Source organism: Melitaea cinxia, chromosome 26 (genome assembly GCF_905220565.1).
Source record: "Melitaea cinxia chromosome 26, ilMelCinx1.1, whole genome shotgun sequence".
Taxonomy (NCBI): domain Eukaryota; kingdom Metazoa; phylum Arthropoda; class Insecta; order Lepidoptera; family Nymphalidae; genus Melitaea; species Melitaea cinxia.
The window spans coordinates 1,985,028-2,006,657 of NC_059419.1; the positions used below are offsets into that span (position 1 = coordinate 1,985,028).

The 21,630-nt window shown below is 43.7% G+C and overlaps 1 protein-coding gene and 1 long non-coding RNA gene across 2 annotated transcripts in view; one reads left to right on the forward strand and one right to left on the reverse strand.

Annotated features, from left to right (window-relative positions):
- Positions 1–11,132, forward strand: part of LOC123666500 (solute carrier family 12 member 9) — a 42,952-nt gene extending 31,820 nt beyond the window's left edge. Inside the window, 4 exon segments of the mRNA XM_045600586.1 lie at positions 4,034–4,145; positions 7,061–7,164; positions 8,023–8,149; positions 10,530–11,132. Of these exon segments, the coding sequence (XP_045456542.1) occupies positions 4,034–4,145; positions 7,061–7,164; positions 8,023–8,149; positions 10,530–10,610 (424 nt within the window). The 3' untranslated portion in view covers positions 10,611–11,132.
- LOC123666501 lies at positions 5,682–20,941 on the reverse strand. The gene is made up of 3 exons (XR_006745256.1): positions 20,832–20,941; positions 17,106–17,110; positions 5,682–5,693 (listed from the first exon to the last, which is right to left on the reverse strand). It is a non-coding gene; the product is annotated as an uncharacterized LOC123666501 (long non-coding RNA).
- Positions 20,942–21,630: the final 689 nt, after the last annotated feature.

Sequence of the window (21,630 nt, forward strand, 5' to 3'; positions counted from 1 at the left end):
GCGCACGGTCAGTGTACAGTGTAGAGTGTAGAGTGTCAGTGTCAGAGTGTTCGCTCTCCAGCTCGCCGCCGTCGTGCGCTCGGCGCGCGGCTGGCAGCACCTGCGCCTGCGCGTGCACGTCGTCGCCGCGCACGGTCAGTGTACAGTGTAGAGTGTAGAGTGTCAGTGTCAGAGTGTTCGCTCTCCAGCTCGCCGCCGTCGTGCGCTCGGCGCGCGGCTGGCAGCACCTGCGCCTGCGCGTGCACGTCGTCGCCGCGCACGGTCAGTGTACAGTGTAGAGTGTAGAGTGTCAGTGTCAGAGTGTTCGCTCTCCAGCTCGCCGCCGTCGTGCGCTCGGCGCGCGGCTGGCAGCACCTGCGCCTGCGCGTGCACGTCGTCGCCGCGCACGGTCAGTGTACAGTGTAGAGTGTAGAGTGTCAGTGTCAGAGTGTTCGCTCTCCAGCTCGCCGCCGTCGTGCGCTCGGCGCGCGGCTGGCAGCACCTGCGCCTGCGCGTGCACGTCGTCGCCGCGCACGGTCAGTGTACAGTGTAGAGTGTAGAGTGTCAGTGTCAGAGTGTTCGCTCTCCAGCTCGCCGCCGTCGTGCGCTCGGCGCGCGGCTGGCAGCACCTGCGCCTGCGCGTGCACGTCGTCGCCGCGCACGGTCAGTGTACAGTGTAGAGTGTAGAGTGTCAGTGTCAGAGTGTTCGCTCTCCAGCTCGCCGCCGTCGTGCGCTCGGCGCGCGGCTGGCAGCACCTGCGCCTGCGCGTGCACGTCGTCGCCGCGCACGGTCAGTGTACAGTGTAGAGTGTAGAGTGTCAGTGTCAGAGTGTTCGCTCTCCAGCTCGCCGCCGTCGTGCGCTCGGCGCGCGGCTGGCAGCACCTGCGCCTGCGCGTGCACGTCGTCGCCGCGCACGGTCAGTGTACAGTGTAGAGTGTAGAGTGTCAGTGTCAGAGTGTTCGCTCTCCAGCTCGCCGCCGTCGTGCGCTCGGCGCGCGGCTGGCAGCACCTGCGCCTGCGCGTGCACGTCGTCGCCGCACACGGTCAGTGTACAGTGTAGAGTGTAGAGTGTCAGTGTCAGAGTGTTCGCTCTCCAGCTCGCCGCCGTCGTGCGCTCGGCGCGCGGTTGGCAGCACCTGCGCCTGCGCGTGCACGTCGTCGCCGCGCACGGTCAGTGTACAGTGTAGAGTGTAGAGTGTCAGTGTCAGAGTGTTCGCTCTCCAGCTCGCCGCCGTCGTGCGCTCGGCGCGCGGCTGGCAGCACCTGCGCCTGCGCGTGCACGTCGTCGCCGCGCACGGTCAGTGTACAGTGTAGAGTGTAGAGTGTCAGTGTCAGAGTGTTCGCTCTCCAGCTCGCCGCCGTCGTGCGCTCGGCGCGCGGCTGGCAGCACCTGCGCCTGCGCGTGCACGTCGTCGCCGCGCACGGTCAGTGTACAGTGTAGAGTGTAGAGTGTCAGTGTCAGAGTGTTCGCTCTCCAGCTCGCCGCCGTCGTGCGCTCGGCGCGCGGCTGGCAGCACCTGCGCCTGCGCGTGCACGTCGTCGCCGCGCACGGTCAGTGTACAGTGTAGAGTGTAGAGTGTCAGTGTCAGAGTGTTCGCTCTCCAGCTCGCCGCCGTCGTGCGCTCGGCGCGCGGCTGGCAGCACCTGCGCCTGCGCGTGCACGTCGTCGCCGCGCACGGTCAGTGTACAGTGTAGAGTGTAGAGTGTCAGTGTCAGAGTGTTCGCTCTCCAGCTCGCCGCCGTCGTGCGCTCGGCGCGCGGCTGGCAGCACCTGCGCCTGCGCGTGCACGTCGTCGCCGCGCACGGTCAGTGTACAGTGTAGAGTGTAGAGTGTCAGTGTCAGAGTGTTCGCTCTCCAGCTCGCCGCCGTCGTGCGCTCGGCGCGCGGCTGGCAGCACCTGCGCCTGCGCGTGCACGTCGTCGCCGCGCACGGTCAGTGTACAGTGTAGAGTGTAGAGTGTCAGTGTCAGAGTGTTCGCTCTCCAGCTCGCCGCCGTCGTGCGCTCGGCGCGCGGCTGGCAGCACCTGCGCCTGCGCGTGCACGTCGTCGCCGCGCACGGTCAGTGTACAGTGTAGAGTGTAGAGTGTCAGTGTCAGAGTGTTCGCTCTCCAGCTCGCCGCCGTCGTGCGCTCGGCGCGCGGCTGGCAGCACCTGCGCCTGCGCGTGCACGTCGTCGCCGCGCACGGTCAGTGTACAGTGTAGAGTGTAGAGTGTCAGTGTCAGAGTGTTCGCTCTCCAGCTCGCCGCCGTCGTGCGCTCGGCGCGCGGCTGGCAGCACCTGCGCCTGCGCGTGCACGTCGTCGCCGCGCACGGTCAGTGTACAGTGTAGAGTGTAGAGTGTCAGTGTCAGAGTGTTCGCTCTCCAGCTCGCCGCCGTCGTGCGCTCGGCGCGCGGCTGGCAGCACCTGCGCCTGCGCGTGCACGTCGTCGCCGCGCACGGTCAGTGTACAGTGTAGAGTGTAGAGTGTCAGTGTCAGAGTGTTCGCTCTCCAGCTCGCCGCCGTCGTGCGCTCGGCGCGCGGCTGGCAGCACCTGCGCCTGCGCGTGCACGTCGTCGCCGCGCACGGTCAGTGTACAGTGTAGAGTGTAGAGTGTCAGTGTCAGAGTGTTCGCTCTCCAGCTCGCCGCCGTCGTGCGCTCGGCGCGCGGCTGGCAGCACCTGCGCCTGCGCGTGCACGTCGTCGCCGCGCACGGTCAGTGTACAGTGTAGAGTGTAGAGTGTCAGTGTCAGAGTGTTCGCTCTCCAGCTCGCCGCCGTCGTGCGCTCGGCGCGCGGCTGGCAGCACCTGCGCCTGCGCGTGCACGTCGTCGCCGCGCACGGTCAGTGTACAGTGTAGAGTGTAGAGTGTCAGTGTCAGAGTGTTCGCTCTCCAGCTCGCCGCCGTCGTGCGCTCGGCGCGCGGCTGGCAGCACCTGCGCCTGCGCGTGCACGTCGTCGCCGCGCACGGTCAGTGTACAGTGTAGAGTGTAGAGTGTCAGTGTCAGAGTGTTCGCTCTCCAGCTCGCCGCCGTCGTGCGCTCGGCGCGCGGCTGGCAGCACCTGCGCCTGCGCGTGCACGTCGTCGCCGCACACGGTCAGTGTACAGTGTAGAGTGTAGAGTGTCAGTGTCAGAGTGTTCGCTCTCCAGCTCGCCGCCGTCGTGCGCTCGGCGCGCGGCTGGCAGCACCTGCGCCTGCGCGTGCACGTCGTCACCGCGCACGGTCAGTGTACAGTGTAGAGTGTAGAGTGTCAGTGTCAGAGTGTTCGCTCTCCAGCTCGCCGCCGTCGTGCGCTCGGCGCGCGGCTGGCAGCACCTGCGCCTGCGCGTGCACGTCGTCGCCGCGCACGGTCAGTGTACAGTGTAGAGTGTAGAGTGTCAGTGTCAGAGTGTTCGCTCTCCAGCTCGCCGCCGTCGTGCGCTCGGCGCGCGGCTGGCAGCACCTGCGCCTGCGCGTGCACGTCGTCGCCGCGCACGGTCAGTGTACAGTGTAGAGTGTAGAGTGTCAGTGTCAGAGTGTTCGCTCTCCAGCTCGCCGCCGTCGTGCGCTCGGCGCGCGGCTGGCAGCACCTGCGCCTGCGCGTGCACGTCGTCGCCGCGCACGGTCAGTGTACAGTGTAGAGTGTAGAGTGTCAGTGTCAGAGTGTTCGCTCTCCAGCTCGCCGCCGTCGTGCGCTCGGCGCGCGGCTGGCAGCACCTGCGCCTGCGCGTGCACGTCGTCGCCGCGCACGGTCAGTGTACAGTGTAGAGTGTAGAGTGTCAGTGTCAGAGTGTTCGCTCTCCAGCTCGGTCGTGCGCTCGGGGGTAGTAATTGCCTACCCGGGCATTCTGGATATCACCCGTAAATGGGTTCCCCTGCGATACCAAAAAAAGTCTGTCGCAGTCCACTGCTAGACATAGGCCTCCCCAAGCTCGCGCCAAATATCCCGGTTTTCCGCAATTCCCATCTAGGCGTCCCCGGTAATCATACGCGTTGACACCAAGTTAAATCAATAAAAAATACGAACAGCTATAGTTTGTTACGAAACATAAATTTAAAATGCCATTCTCCCCAGATTCCGGACGTACACTCAGCACTGAGTCGGTGCCGGACGCTGGACTACCCTCGCTGACCCCCGGCCGGCCGACGCAGCAGCGACTTGAAGAGTTACTTAAATTATTACGCATCAGCGCTTCCACACACATCGTGAGTATTGATATATATTAAGGGTGGCTTCGGAGATTTTATTTATTAATGATTAGAATATTAGAAGGGATTTGTTCTAATGATTGATATTGGTCAAATTTACCCATACCATTTCTATTTATGTATGTACCAGGTGACCCTACAGACGTTCAGTCCTGTGAACTGTCTAAAATAATTGTTACGTTTTCTTAAATTTTGCTATTTATGCACGGTGTTTTTTATTATGAGCATCTTTTTCAAAGTTGAAAACTTGAACATAAAATGAGACAATGCCTACACTAAGTGCCACACTATGGAACTTGATAAATATACTAGCTGACCCCGCAAACGTTGTTTTGCCATGTGTCATTAACCCTCTTAATACCCTCCCCCCTTATAGCTTAGGGGTATGAAAAATAGATGTTGGCTGATTCTCAGACCTATCCGATACGTACACAAAATTTCATAGAAATCGGTCCAGCCTCTTCGGAGGAGTATGGTTACCAACATTGTGACACGAGAATTTTATATATAAAATATGTACCCTCGGCCTAGAAAGTGGTGTACCACCCTAAGGTTGAATGCCGCTTGCAGATTCATAAGTGATAAAGATTAGTTTCGCTTGCAGATTGATCTGACAACTTCTATTGCCGTATAGGTCTACTAATCGGCTTTTAGATTTAACACGGCTGTCAAATCAATTTGAGTTGCTGAAACGTTATTAACAGCAAAATTAACTAATCCTCGATTAGTTTGATTTGACATTCGCTTTGTAACATGTGATCATGTAACATTATAATTAAATATTATTTTATATATTTGTGATGTATAAAACCTACAGAAACTGTTAGTTGTGATATTATTTAATAAATCTGATAATACTGATACATCCAATAAAGCATCATATAAACGAAGATACAAAAAAGAAAATAGTTCCTAAAAACAATAATATATTTAGAAAAAAAAAAAACAATATTATGAAAAAAAGATGAAGAGTGCATCTTTAGAAGAAAAAATTAAATTATCAAAATATAGACTGAAAAAAAAAAACATTAGTTATTAGATCTAGAAAAAAAATTAAACAGAAGGAATATGAAAATATGAAAAAGTAAGTAGTAAATTATAATAGCTTGTTTTAAATTCTAGTTATTAAGTAATTATACGTATTTTTTAAATTGTTTCTATAAATGTATATTTAGATATAAATATATATATTTACGACTGAAATTTAAATAAATTATTTTTTATGACCTTTTTTTAAATTCCCTATGGTTTATATATTGTTACTTATAAAATTTAAAACTTAACAATTAAAATGTGTCAATAATGATGATGACCACACAGAAGTGTTTTCATTTATTATTGAACTTTGACCAGTATCTTCTTGGTGATAATAATAGATATCTGTATAACCTACAACAAAGAACAAAGAATTTTAGTTTAACAAGATAAAAATGTAGACTTTTATAAGAAAAAACGTATATTACATATATAACACTTGGTTATAAATATGTTTTACATACCTTTAAAGAAACAAAATGTAGATTCACATAGAAAATAATTGTTTTCCTTAAGTTAATTCGCCGATATACACGGATTAGTTGACCGAGTATTTGACAGACGTTTGATGGCGGTTAACATACGATACCAGAGTCAAATTTGATAGCTATGTCAACTGACAGGTTGATTAAATTAAGTAGTTTAACCAAGCTTTTAGCAACTTATTTGATATTTGATGTGCTGTGTGGCTACGGCACTAAAGAATTTAGCCACTCCCTCTCTTCCCGTGGGTGTCGTAAGAGGCGACTAAGGGATAACAAGGTTCCACAACTACCTTGGAACTTAAGAAGCCGACCGATGGCGGGATAACCATCCAACTGCTGGCTTTAAAAAATACACAGGCCGAAGACGGGCAGCAGCGTCTTCGGTGCGACAAGCCAGTACTGCGGTCACCAACCCGCCTGCCCAGCGTGGTGACTATGGGCAAAACACATGAGTTCACGTTATTTTTGGCGTAAACTTGTGGAGGCCTATGTCCAGCAGTGGACTGTATAGGCTGTAATGAATGATTGATATTTGATACTTAACAAGAGATTTGACAGATGATTTGTTAATTTTTGCTTTGATCAGCCATTCGGAAACAGGGCGTTAATATAAAAAACATAAACATAAACATAGTCATATGGTAACCAAATTTAAAATTTAGAAACGGGTGTAACCGCCATTGGCTTCTATAACCTCTAAAAGACGAGACCTCATTGAACCAACAAGCCCTGAGCAGATATCGGTTCCCTGTATTTCCTCCAAAATAGAATTACAGTGACTAATAATAGTTTGTTGGTTCTTTCATTTTGATGCGACCATCGTGGGACCATAAGACTCCAAAGATTTTCTATCTGGTTGAGATCCGGTGATCTTGAGGGTCACAGAATTACCCTTACGTCAGTGTTTAAACGAAACCAGGCTCTTACGATTCTAGCATTATGAATTGCACAATTATCTTGAACAAAATCAAATTGTGGCACTTCGTTCTCCGGGTAAACATTACGGACTGTCGGTAGCATGGCATTCTGAACGTACGTCCATATAATTTACAGCCGTCGTTCGAGGAGGTAGAGAGCACAATTCTCCTATACCATCCGCATTCATCCAGCCCGAAATATTTACGGAAATTCGACCTGAATCTCTATTTGGGATTACAGATGGGCACGGCATTTACAATACTGACGCTCGCCTAATTAATCAAATAGTAATACATATTTTTACAATTATTTACATTTAAATATGATTGTACAATAATGTTAGCAAATTTTGAAAATGTCGCATTTGTTAATTATATAAGTGAAATAAAATTATTCTAGATTAAAAGGATCCCAAAAAAATTACGTATAATTACATATTGTTACGAGTTAGTAAAAATCCCATTTCTCCTTCAGGTAAATGATTGGCCGAAGCTAGGTGAGGACTTCTATCGAAGCTCGGACACGAGTTTAGACGAAAACAGCATATATCGGCGAGTGCCGATGGGCTATTTACAAAGGTAAGGCTCAATTTATTATGAAAGCTAATTGTAATGTGCTGTGTGGTTACGGCAGTAAGAACATAGCCACCCCCTCTCTTCCCGTGGGTGTCGTAAGAGGCGACTAAGGGATAACACAGTTCCACTATCACATTGGAACTTAAAAAGTCGACCGATGGCGGGATAACCATCCAACTGCTGGCTTTCAAATACACGGACGGAAGAGGGGCAGCAGCGTCTTCGGTGCGACAAAGCCAGCCCTGCGGTCACCAACCCGCCTGCCAAGCGTGGTGACTATGGGAAAAATACATGAGCTCATGCTATTTTTGGTGCGAAGTTGTGGAGGCCTATGTCCAGCCGTGGACCGTATTAGGCTGAAGTGATGAATTCTAATTACTGTGATCAGTCAATATTTACGTTTTTGTGGATTTATTATATTTTAAATTTAGAGACATGATTTATTGATATACTAAAACAGGATAAGAAAAGGAAATATACTTTACCGTAGCTTTATTTTTATTAGGGACCAGTGTTCACCGAGAAGAATTATATTTTTAATCGTATTCCGATTAAAGTTTGGAGCAACCAAATATGGGAAGACTTAGATAAACTTGTATCCAAATAGTATTTCTCTCAAGTAGTGTTGTGTTCCTGTGGTGAGTATGGTGACCAGATGATGAGAGGGGGGGGGGGGGTAAGGTTGGCAACTCGCTTGCGACTCTGGTGTTACAGGTATAGACTACGATAACCTCATACCATCAGGTACCCTTGCCCAACCCCCTACCCCTTTACCAACTTAGTCGTATAAAAAAATGTAGTAGGGCGGTATTGGTATACTTGTAAGTATTAGTGTAAGTAATAAAATCCATTTTTTATCAGAGTGAACAGGATAATCAAATCTCGCTGCGAGGAAGGTACGGCAGTGACGTTTGTTCAGCTGCCACAGCCTCCCAAACTGTCTCCCACTCCGACCGAAGATGAGGCTATCTGCGACCATTATTTGGCGGTACGGTTCAATAAGTATAGGTCACTTATCAACAGGGCGGTTTCATTAGTTGTGGATAAAGTTTATCGCCACGGTTCGCTTAAACATCATATCAAAAATTTCGATTTAACGGGTACATCGTTCCATAGTTTAATTGGGTAGAGCGCCGACACGGTCAGTCGGAGACGCGGGTTCGATCACCGCTGGAACGGTCAATTTTTGATATGATATTCAAAAATGCTTAGAAATCTTCCATATAAGTTACGAATAGACTTAAAAAATAAAAAATAGGACATGTTTCTCGTTTTTTTTGACCCAGGGGAAATCCCTTAACGGATACCCACGGCCTGGGGTAGACGCGGATTATGTTCGATTCGCACGGACTAAAACTCCTGCGGCATTCCTCCTCTCGCCTGGGGCAGGACCACTGGGCCGCTGAGCACTTCCGCGATCCCGCCGGCGTTTGCCCAAACTCTAGGGCCTGTCGCATAAGTGACCTCCGAGAGGCTCCTTTGAACACTACGGTCACCTCCCTCCTCGGAAACTCCCTCCTCGGGGACTTGTTTCTCCTCAATTAATAAACTACAAAAGATTCATATTTGCGAATATCTCATTAATGGTATTCGATGGTAGAAAAGAAATGTCAATATATGAAAAACTTTTTACTGTTGGATGCCGTCATCCGTCAAATATCGTTATCCACAATTGATAAAACAAGCCCTAAAGCTGGTACATTTACATTTTTATTTTATTTTTTATTTATGAAGAAAACATACAGCTTGTAATTACACATATGATTCTTACAAACTAGAAAATTCATAAGCCAATTAAGTTTTCACTTATTACTTCTGACAAATATTAATTGGGCAAACTTTAAAATTGTACAAACAATACAAACTTTGTTTTTTTTTTGTAACACAACATTATATACGATACAGAATTACAGTAACAGTATTTTGTGACAATCACAGTTCATTTAATTAATTTAATTGCTTGATCTCGCTTCTCGTTTCAGCCTGTAATATCCCACTACTGGGCATAGTCCTCTTTCCTTATGTAGGAAGAAGGAGCAGAGCTAATTGCTTGATGACAGTTTTAAATATATTAGGTTTTAAATGAAAAATGTCTAGCATATTATTATTATACAGTCTGCAGGCCCTAACGACAAATCGATTCAAAGCATAATTGGTTCTGCAGAATGGAATAGCAAATGTATAAGTTCGGTTTGATCGCGGATTATATTTAGGACAATTGAAGGATATTTCATTTAATAAATATGGTGAATCAATTTGGTTATTTAAAATCTTATACAGAAAAATGATATCACGGTGTTCACGTCGAGCTTCAAGGGCTATTAATGTTCTAGGTGGGGATGTCTTAAACTTATATTTGAGTAGCTTACAGAATTTATCTTGAATACTTTGAAGCATATGCTTATATTTGTCATATTGCGGGTTCCATGTAACAGAAGCATATTCTAGATGCGATCTTACGAGTGCATTGTATAGAATAAGAAAAGTATTGATAGCTTTAAAATCAGCTGTTTGGCGAATCAAGAAACCCAACATTTTGTACGCCTTGGCTTCTCAAAATGTGATCGGAAAAGCAACTGGCTGCCCAAAAAGACACCCAAATCTCTCACCTCGGTCACTCTATTAAGGATTGAATTATTAATCCTATAGTTATATTGAATAGTTGCTTTCTTCCAACTAAAAGAGATAATGCAGCATTTACTAACATTTAAAAATAGCTTATTGTCCAAACAATACTCATTGAGAGCATTTAAATTCACCTGTAAACGTATGCAATCCTGAATAGATTTTATTCTAGTAAAAATTTTAGTGTCATCAGCATATAATAAAACGCTAGAGTGACGAAAACATTCCAAAACATCATTTATAAAGATGTTAAATAGAAGAGGACCGAGATGTGAGCCCTGAGGCACACCAGACGTAATGGGAACGAAGCAAGATGAGAACCCTTTGACAGCAACCGCTTGAGAACGATCCCTAAGATATGATGACAGCCACCTGAGGAGGTCGCCATGTTTACCGATGCGCTCTATTTTATAAATTAACAATGAATGGGAAATTTTATCAAAGGCTTTAAGAGTAATCAGTATACACGGCGTCGACCTGAAAGCCTTTATTAATAGAGTCTAAAATTATATCTAAATATTTACATAAATTAGTTTCGGTGGATCTTTTATCAATAAAACCATGTTACTGAGCGATTAAAAAGGGTCGAATAACATATATACTTCATTGTCTGTTGATCTTTATGCTTTGTTTGTAATATGTTTGTGATGCACATAAACTATATAGATTAAGGTTGGTCTTTTACTGTTTCAAGTAGTTTTTTTGGGTTTACTCACAAAATTCCTAAAAATTTCTTTTTTCAGGTATTAGACGAGTTTACAAGGGATCTCTCCCCGACGATACTTGTACGTGGATTAAAGTCTGTCACCTCGACCTCACTGTGAGCAGACTACTAAAGAAAAAGAAAAATTAAAGTCGGATTGATATATTCAGAAAACTGTTCGTTTTGCAAACGATCCGTTAAATTTCGAATAAGACGTTTTATAAATTAAATTACCAAAACGAATCGTTTTTTTGGTATAGCAATCCGACGGTAGTTGCCCGAAATATTGCTGAAAGATTGGGCACCAATGTATGTAACTCTAAGTTAATAGTTAAAAAGTCTGGATCTGTTGGGTTAGAATTATTGATGTACCAAATTTAATTATTATTGTAGAAAACATAGGGTGCAAGTGGGATATACCTTCTAAAATGTATATGTATTGTAATGTGTGGTACATAAGAGTTATATAAATGTTAGATAATGTGTGACAAATCTTTGTGCATAGTTCTGAAAAGTAAAAAATCCAGACAATTAAGTACTGAATGTATCTTCTCGGTGTTCTGATTTGTCTAAAAACTTTTGTCAATTATTACTAATCTTTGTCCAGAAATTCAAATAAAACTTGGGTGACCTAGAGTCTGAATTAGATAAATTATATTTTATACAAAAAAAATATACTGTAGAATTTTTAAAATATCATATATTTATTTGATTTTTACTGTCTGCTATGGAAAATGTTTTTAGAACTCTTTATTTTGTCTTTTAGGCATTGTTTTATTAATATTTGACTGTGTGTAACACAAACGGTGCGACGCTTAAACGTTGACTTCAAAGTATTATTGACATTTTATTTTATTATATACTGGTTCCTATATTCAAAAAATTATTCCGTTTTGTTGAACGAACCGTCGTTCGTAATCAAACTAATCGTTTTATGGATATTGGAATCGGGTATTAGAAAATTTCGCCTAAAAGGCACTAGCTGATAAGATTATTTTTAAAATCGTCTTTTATAGTTGGTATTCTTTGATATAATTTTTGACAATGTAAATAAATAATGACAATGTACATCGTAGAAATATTAAAACGATAAGGAATTATGAAATTCGTTGATCTCCTTCGTGTATTCTCTACTTCGTTACACTGGCGGTAACAACGGTGCTTCGCTGGCACAACTGTAACCCATTATACACTTATCAATCAATCAATTATACAATTTTGACATATATTTGGGATTGAGGATACCAGCAATGAAACGAAGTATCACTTTAACACATTTATTTTACTAAAATTATACCTAAATCACCGTGTACCCGCTCGCTCGTCAACCCTCTCTCGATTCAAATCTATCATGACCGAACATCCGCTATCTCTTTCACCCATTCTTCCTTTCATTCACACTTCACAGATTAACTAATTAAATCATTCACATTCAATAATCATTCCACATTTACATAAACATATCTTTTTTTATTAATTATTTACAAAGTAATTTTTTCCTTATATCACGTAAAAGTGATGATTTGAATCGAATTTGTAAGTTAATTCGCTAAACTCCTCTATTTATGGTCTGGCATATCACTAGTTATTCAGCATCATTCACTACTTATTACCTCCTACTTTCTGTTTCCTCTTTCACTACTACCTATATACGAGCATATTTTTTTTTTTTGGATTTTGGACACTTAAATAACTCGCATTAACAATAATTAATCCCGAATATCAAATGTACTACTTGTCTGTTGTACGTTTTGTCTTTCTCCGATGTATCTATTACTATGTAAGTATGAGTGTTCGTAGTTAAAAAGGTTTTTCGGATTAACGAAACTTTATTAAACTTTCATGTGTGTGATAATACATTTACACATGAGGAAATGTATCTGATAGTTTTATATTTTAATAATAATAAAAAACAACTTACCAATGACAAGCTTAAGTGTGATAAAAAGTGGATTGAGATTATTAATGAACAGTCGTAATATATTGATACCTATTATTACAAAGTCCACTAAAAATTCAAGTCAGTCTTAAAACCTATTTTAACTACGAAAACTTATACTGAAGATGTTTTTATGCAAAATATTTTAAGGCACACTAAAATGTTTATTATTGATTATTATTATTTAAGTTTCAGTTACACTTTGTGTTATTGTAATGTAGCAATAATTATTTTAATATAAAAATTGACACTTTTAAACATATTGATTAGTATTATAATAAGTTTTAAGCGACACTTATGACATTTATTTTATTTTTTATTTTATTTATGAAGAAAACATACATCTTGCAATTACACATATGAACAACAATTACACATATTAAACTAGAAAATTTATAAGCCAATTAAGTTTTCACTTATTACATCTGACAAATATTAATTGGGCAAACTTTAAAATTGTACAAACAATACAAACTTTGTTTTTTTTTTTTTTGTAACACAACATTATATACGATACAGAATTACAGTAACAGTAATTTGTGATAATCACAGTTCATTTAATTAATTTAATTACTTGATCACAGTTTTAAATATATTAGGTTTTAAATGACATTTATAAAGAAATTATATTTTATTTAAGAAAAAAATAAACATCAATAAATTATAATACGCCTCCCTATATCTAACAAATCGACTATTTGGTTTTTGACTTTTATTTCACCCTATCATATTTAGATAATACATACTATGTCCTTGGATTTTTGATATTTTATTTTTAAGTATTCATACAACAAGATTAATTTCAAAACTAGTTTAGTCTTCTTTTCTATAATCGATACAAATAAATAAAATTGGAGTGTCTGTTTGTAATATTAAAATAACTGTTTTTTACTAAATGCATATGAATGTTACATATCATTTTTTTTAAATATTTGTCCGTCTGTCTGTCTGACTGTCTGTTCCGGCTAATCTCTGAAACGGCTGGCCCGATTTCGACGAGACTTTTACTGACAGATAGCTGATATAGTAAGGAGTAACTTAGGCCACTTTTATTTTAGAAATTTCTTTATTTTATAATACTGCGAACTCATTCCATCAATAGAAGCGTCTGCTATGTTGTTAAAATAATTTGTAATTTGGAGATGACCATTATGGAAAATCACGTTTTTGAAATATCTAAATATTATTTTACTACTGTTAGCCTACTAAACCTGTATACTTTATCAATATCGCTTAATTAATCTCTTTTGAATACCTATTATAGATCGAATTGGTACAGTATTCCTTGAAGATGTAAGCTTAATATTAATATTTTTTAATTATTAGTAACCTGACATTATTATGGATTTTATAATCAGACAAACAAAATAAAAAAAAGAATCCGACAAAAACTAGTATTTTGATTAATTGTAAAATTTATCATGCAGGTAATAACGGTAGAAATATGTTTTTTTTTTTTTTTATATAACTAGGTCTGCAAACAAGTGGACGACTCACTTGACGGTAAGCGATTACCGTAACTTATAGACGTCTGCAACATTAGAAATATCGCAGGCGCGTTGCCAATCCTATCCCCAATCCCCCCAAGTGCTTTGATCACCTTACTCACCACAGGAACATAACATTGCTTGAAAGCAGTACTATTTGAGTATTTTTATTTGATATGCTGTGATCTTCTGTAAGGTCGAGAGGTACTTCCCCGGTCGGGCTGAGTAGCATAATTCCTGCTGTGTCCTACCACCGTTAAGTTTGGTATTTAAATTAACATTCTTTTAGTTTCAACAAATGTAGAATGTAAAAAGTGTAGACGTTTCCTACTCATTATTATAATCGTATAATTGAATGGATCTGTGTCAATGTCTTAAGGATTTGTAAACCAATTTTAATGTATTTAGCCAATGATTTTAAGTATGTAAATCTCACAAGCCAATAAAAGTACTGTGTTTTAAATTTATTTTATTGTTATATCCTTGATATTTTTATTTGACTAAACATCACTTGCGTCTCCGTCCGTTTGTAAATATTGTTACGTGTTAGGGTTCGAAGGATTTGGAGAGAAATACCTACTGACTCTTTTCAAGACTTTATTCACAAGCACTAGGTCCAACACAAAGCACTAGGTTCAAACACTAAGCACTAACGATGTCCTCAGTCGTAGCCAATGTCGTAGGTTTCACTGGTACCACTCTTGATCACTAGTTTTCACTCTTGAAGTCGCCTCGAAGATCGCTCAAACTGAACTGAACTGCCCCGCTCGCCTCGCTGCGGCTATTTATATCGGCCGAGACGAGGCCCAGACCATTCTGGAAAGTTCGCTTATGTACCCGGTTTTCGAGACTATACTTCTATATAGTTCCACAGTAGTTCCTCTAACGCCATCTAGTATTGAGTAGAGAGTTTCATGCTATCGCTGTCTTTGTGCGGTTTCAATGGTTGCCGCTAGATGGCGCTAGTTTCTTTGTGTGTTCGTAACACTACTCCCCTCTTAGAGATGCTCATCCCGAGCATCGTTGTTACTGCCATGGTAACGCGGCAGACGGTCTATGTGTACCACTTTGAATGTCCCTCTTGGTTGCTTTTGTATCCTGTAAGTCACATCATTCAGTCGGGTAACCACTTTGTATGGACCGTCCCACTTGGTCTGCAACTTTGGAGATTTCCCTTTTCGGCGGGTTGGGTTATGCAGCCATACCAGTGACCCTTCCTTGAAGCCGCTCGTGTTCGATTTCCGGTCGTATCTGGTTTTCATGTTCTCGCTTGACTGTAACCCATTTTCCCGAACCAAGGCGTGTATATAGCGCATTTTTTGCCTCAAATCGCTGACATAGTCTTGTAAGGTATTTGGTCCCTCCGGTGACCCTCCAGTCAAAAGGTCTACTGGTATTCGTAACTCTCTACCGTAATTGACATACGCCGGGGTAGCTTTTATGCTCTCATGCTCGGCGGTTCGGTACGACAGAAGGAAGAGTGGTATATCCTTGTCCCAATCCTTTTGTTTGTCGTCTACCAATTTCGTCAAATGCCTCTCAAGGGTCTGGTTAAATCTCTCAACCATTCCATCAGATTGTGGATGGTACGCGGTGGTCCTCATCTTATGCATGCCCAAAATTCTGCACACTTCCTGGAATACTTGCGATTCGAAGTTCCTGCCCTGATCAGAATGGATTTCTAGAGGCACACCAAAGCGACATATCACTTCTTCGACTAACTTAGAAGCGACTGTTGTAGCTTCTTGGTTTGGTATGGCGAACACTTCGGGCCATTTGGTGAAGTAGTCCATGACGACCATAAAATACTTGTTTCCAGATTCCGTTACAGGAAATGGCCCCGCTACGTCAACTGCAATTCGTTCCCACGGTGCACCGACGTTATACAACCGCAGGTTCCCACGGCTCCTAGTCTATGATCCTTTTACAGCAGCGCAAGTAGTACATTTGCGGCACCAATCCTGTACATCATCTCGACAATGCAACCGGTAAAAGCGTTCTCGCACTTTTGTTAACGTCCTCTTGACACCTAGATGACCTTCTGATACGCCATCATGTATTTCACGTAAAACATCTGGTTCTTGGGACAATTATCTGAAGGGGGAACTCTCGGCCGTTATTCTTCTCCCATTTCCGGTAGAGTATTCCGTTTTGAAGTATCAGACTGTCCCATTAAGCCCAATACGCCTTTGTGACAGCGCTAGTGGGTGCAACCTCACTCCAGATTGGTTTTACGTCACCCCGTTTCTTCCATGTGATGATGTGCCGAAGGTCGTCATCTCTTTCTTGAGCTTCCCTCATAGCATCATTCTCCCCCCAAAGGGCTTGTTCTTGTTAGCTTTAATGTTACTTCATTAGATTCTTGTTTAACACAATGTTTGCAGTCTTCCGAACACGGCCTTCGTGAGAGTGCGTCGGCATTCCCATGCATTTTTCCGCTGCGGTGTTCCGCCTTGAAGTCGTACTCCTGAAGCTGCTCAATCCATCGAGCTACCCTTGACCTTCTGGGTTCTTGAATTGCAGTAGCCACTTCAAGGCTGCGTGATCAGTTCGCAGTAAAAACTGTTTGCCGATGACATATTTGTTGAAATGTTGTAGCGTCTTTACAACAGCCAAGATTTTCTCTGGCTTGGATAAAGATTTGCTGAAATATGCAATAACAACTTCTCTTTCACCCTGTTTTTTGAGATAACACCCCTCCAATGGCAGTGTTGCTTGCATCCGTGTCGACTATAAACCGGCCTTCGGTTTGTGGATATCCCAGGATTGGTGTTTCACACAGATGTTTTTTCAGTTTCTGAAAAGAATCTTCACAAGTCCTATCACAACTAAAGTGTCGTTTATCTTCTGTCAGCCGATTTAATGGCTTGGCTATCTCTGAGAATCCCTTAACAAAACGCCTGTAGTATGAGCACAGTCCGAGGAATGCCCGCACTTCGGTTTTGTCCTTAGGGGTAGGCCATTTTTGGACTGCTTCCAGTTTCTCCGGGTCTGTCTGGATTCCATCACTGGAGATAACATGGCCGAGATAACTGACCTTATTCCTGAATAAACGACACTTTTTCGGGTTCAACTTTAATTTGGCCCCCTCTATTTTAGCGAAAACTCGCTCCAAGTTTTGCAAATGGTCCTCGAAGTCACGGCCGACAATGATGACATCATCTAAGTAGACTAAGCAAGCCTCTCCAACTAAGCCTGCCAGTACACACTCCATGAGTCGCTCGAATGTGGCAGGTGCATTGCACAATCCGAAGGGCATGACTTTAAATTGCCATAAACCATTACCGGTCGAGAAAGCTGTCTTCTCCTTGTCTTTTGGATGAATTTCAACCTGCCAGTATCCAGATTTTAGATCTAGGGTTGAGAACCATTTCATGCCACTCAAGGTATCCAAAGTGTCGTCAATTCGAGGTAACGGGTAACTGTCCTTCTTAGAGACATCATTGAGACGCCTATAGTCCACACAAAATCTCGTGCTACCATCTTTCTTTTTCACTAATATAACAGGTGAGCACCACGGACTTGCAGACGGTTCAATAATCTAATTCCTTCTCATGTCCTCCAAAAGGCCTTCAACTTCCCTTTCCTTTGCGATTGGTATCCGTCTTGCTCGTTGACGAATTGGTCTCTCGCTTCCAGTATCTATCCTGTGCTGGACCACCGACGTTCTTCCAAGGTCCCCTTCGTGACTGGAGAAGATATTCGCGTAGCGCTGTAAAAACTTCTTGGCTTTCATGCTCTGCGAATAAGTAAGATTACTCTTGCAGTCATCGAGTAGCTCAGTCACTAATTCGTAGTTGTTGCTCTTTGCCAAGTCTGCGCCTGTCATCGAACTACACTTTTTCATCCAGACAACTTCTTCACATTTTCCAATGACGTCACCTTTGTTCAAGCAGATCTCGCGATCATCAAGGTTCAAAACCTTGACCACAGCGTTACTGCTTCCACTAACAAGGGTTCGCGCCGTCATCAGTTTTTGCCCCGTTGTCTTGGTAGGTGTGTCTTCGATCAACACGCATCTGTTTGACTTTTTCTTTCCAGCTGGCGGTAGTTTCACCAACACCCGAGCTTCCGATCTTCCAGGTATAATGACTTTCTTTACACATGCGACTTTCCCGCAAGCACCACCAAGAATGAAGATTTCTTCTTCACCAAACTTGAAAACTCCGTCAGTGACATTAATTCTGCAGTTGTGTTTCTTCATGAAATCCAAACCCAAGATGCAATCATCCATAATCTCAGCCACGATAACGTTATGAGAGTATGAGGACCCCCCTACATACATCGTAACTGACATTTCTCCCAGGATGGGTATTGGCTGACCGGAGGCCGTAAGAAGCCGACAGTTAATTCTCCTCTTGTGTTCCCTTGCGGCTTTTACCAGCTTCGGGTTCACTATTGTTCTAGAGGCGCCTGTGTCTAGAGTCATTTTGCAATCCGTCCCGTTAATAGTTCCCTGAATCGTAAGACTATTCCCGCTGCATGCCTGGGAGATAACAGTTATTGGGGCTTCCTCCGCGTCAGCCAGTACTCGCCCCTTAGTCCTGGCTTTTATTCGTTTACCTGCTCCCGTGCAAGGGACGAAGCCCCTTGTTTCTTCAGCTCCTCTATTTGTTCCTCGATCCTTTTCATCCTTGCTATCTGGGTCTCCTTTTGCGGGCAGTTGAGCTGAAGATGACCCCTTTCGCCGCACTTGTAGCACATAACTCCAGAACTTTTCTTCGTAGGAGCCTTAACCTCCTTGACTTCCTCAGAGACCTCGTTGATCTTATGGGTCTGCCGTATGTCATGGCGAGCAGCCTCGACTTCCAAAGCATGCGCCAATGCTTCCTTTAACGATGTATGGTGACGAAGCCTCACTGCAGCTCTGACCTCCAGGTTTTTGATTCCGTCGACAAATGCTTGAACAATATTCGTGTCTACCATCTTGGTGTCTGCTCCTGGGTGTGCCTTCCTGACGAGTTTCTCAATTTCCAACGCCCATTGTTGTAGTCCTTCTCCTGAGCGTTGGACTCTGTCACGCAGTTGGGCACGGAACACGTGCTCCAGGTGTCGCTCCCCGTATCAGGATTCAAGTGCCTCCATCAAGTCTTGGAACCCGTTTCCTGTATGTGGCAGTGCTTCCAGAACCGACAAAGCTTGCCCTCTGAGCGCAACAGTAAGAGCGGTCAGGCATTGCTCTTCCGTCCATCCGTTGGCAGTAGCAACCGTCTGGAATTGTTGACGATAAGCGTTCCACGGAGTAGTACCGTCGTATGGAGGCACTTTCACTCTTGGTCTTTGCGCCACTCCGGTACTTCCACTAGACATCGCGGCTCCCATGGTTTCAAGGCGCACTACTTTCTTCTGTAATTCAGTGAGGCCGATTTTCACATTTTCAACATCCAATCCTAACCCGATAACTCGCTCTTCCACTACGTCGACATCTTTTCGAAGCTTAGTCACCGCGTCACTAACATCTTTTACAGCCCAAAGCGTTTTTTTTGGAGCTCTTTTTGTTGCTCTTGCGATTCTTGCAATTTTAAACTTGTTTGCTCTTGCGATTCTTGCAAAGCACGAATTTCAGCCCTTTGCAGCTCCATTAATTTAATTAAACTTCCTAATTGAAGAGCCACTTGAGAGTCTGTAGAAGCTACGGTGTCGCTGGTGGGCGTGGTAAGGTGGGCGGATCCAGTGGGCGGGGCTTGAGACAAAGTGGACGGGCCTGAGCCTGAGTAGGCGGGGCCTGAGCCCAAGTGGGGGGGGCCTGACTCGGAGTGGGCGGGGCCTGAGTCCGAGTGGGCGGGGCCTGAGTCTGAGTGAGCGGGGCCTGGGCCCGAGTAGGCGGGGCCATAGGGGCGTGGTCAGTGGGAGGGACATGATAGGCGGGGTCAGTGGGCGGGGCTTGGTCCACGGTGGGCGGAGCTTGGTCCCCAGTAGGTGTGGCCACCGCAGCTCGTTGTGCCCTTGTCCTGACGCCCTTGAAGTCTTCTCTCGGAGTCAATGGCATCTCACTTCTGACACCAGTTGTTACGTGTTAGGGTTCGAAGGATTTGGAGAGAAAGACCTGCTGACTCTTTTCAAGACTTTATTCACAAGCACTAGGTCCAACACAAAGCACTAGGTTCAAACACTAAGCACTAACGATGTCCTCAGTCGTAGCCAATGTCGTAGGTTTCACTGGTACCACTCTTGATCACTAGTTTTCACTCTTGAAGTCGCCTCGAAGATCGCTCAAACTGAACTGAACTCGCTCGCCTACCTGCGGCTATTTATATCGGCCGAACGAGGCCCAGACCATTCTGGAAAGTTCGCGCATGTACCCGGTTTTCGAGACTATACTTCTATATAGTTCCACAGTAGTTCCTCTAACGCCATCTAGTATTGAGTAGAGAGTTTCATGCTATCGCTGTCTTTGTGCGGTTTCAATGGTTGCCGCTAGATGGCGCTAGTTTCTTTGTGTGTTCGTAACAATATCATGTTCACGGAGAAGAATTTTCTATCCTTTATCCTTTTCTAGATTTTAACTATCTTAACATTAAATGTTCATCACAAATGATCCAGAGATATGGCTATGAAAATGTATCAGATAAACAGATTTTTTTTCACTTACTTTTGAACTGGAAATATTAGTACATAATTTTATATATAAAATAAAAATTAGAAGTATTGTTTATTAATATTTATTTACAGTCAGACCTCGAGAAGAGTTACGTGTTTCTCGTAACTTGTTCTTCTAGAAGACATTCACATCTAATCATCTATACTGCTGCCACTTCTGTGCTCACACACTCCAGCCTATCGCAATTCACTGCTGGACATAGGCCTCTCCAAGTTCACGCCAAAAACGGCGTGAACTCATGTGTTTTGTCTATAGTCACCACGCTGGGCAGGCGGGTTGGTGACCGCAGGGCTGCCTTTGTCGCACCGAAGACACTGCTGCCCGTCTTCGGCCTGTGTATTTCAAAGCCAGAACTTGGATGGTTATCCGGCCATCGGTCGCCTTTATAAGTTCCATTGTGGTAGTGGAACTGTGTTATCCCTTAGTCGCCTGTTACGACAGGCTTGGCTTGGCTGCATATAGCTTCGAAAATACTGAACGTATTTAATAAACGTAAGCCATATTTTTTTTTCGCTTGTGGTAACTAAACACACCATTGTCGCCAAGAGTGTGAGTGAAGTCTAGTGGATGACAAATTTCCGATACTTAGGCCGTCAATGACCGACCACTTATTGACCAATTCAAATTTAGTAACGTTCGAATTTTTTTGCATAATGATACTTAAGTAAACCGTGTCAGATTGATAAATGACGGGCTGGAACATTAGAAAAAGCACAAACAGTCACCTACTTACTTGTCTGCAGTTGGAAATAAATAACAACTACATAAAAGTAGTGGACACGGAATACTTCTGTGGTCTGTGGTAGTGGACGTTTAACACTAGTCTTGTGGGATTATATTCAAAGGTCATCGATTATTATTATAAATAACCAATGAACTAAATTTAAAAACCATAATGCGGTAAAAAAAAATCAATAATTATTATTTTCTTGTTTTGATGTAGAGGATAGCAGTAACTCACCATCATTCGGGTCAAAACTAAACCTAATTATAGGTTTATTTAAAACGTTATTTATTTATTATTTAAAGTGGAATATATACATTCGAAGTCTCTACCTATATTTGCTGACATTATATATTCTTGAATTTAATGTGGTATTTAATGAATTTTTAG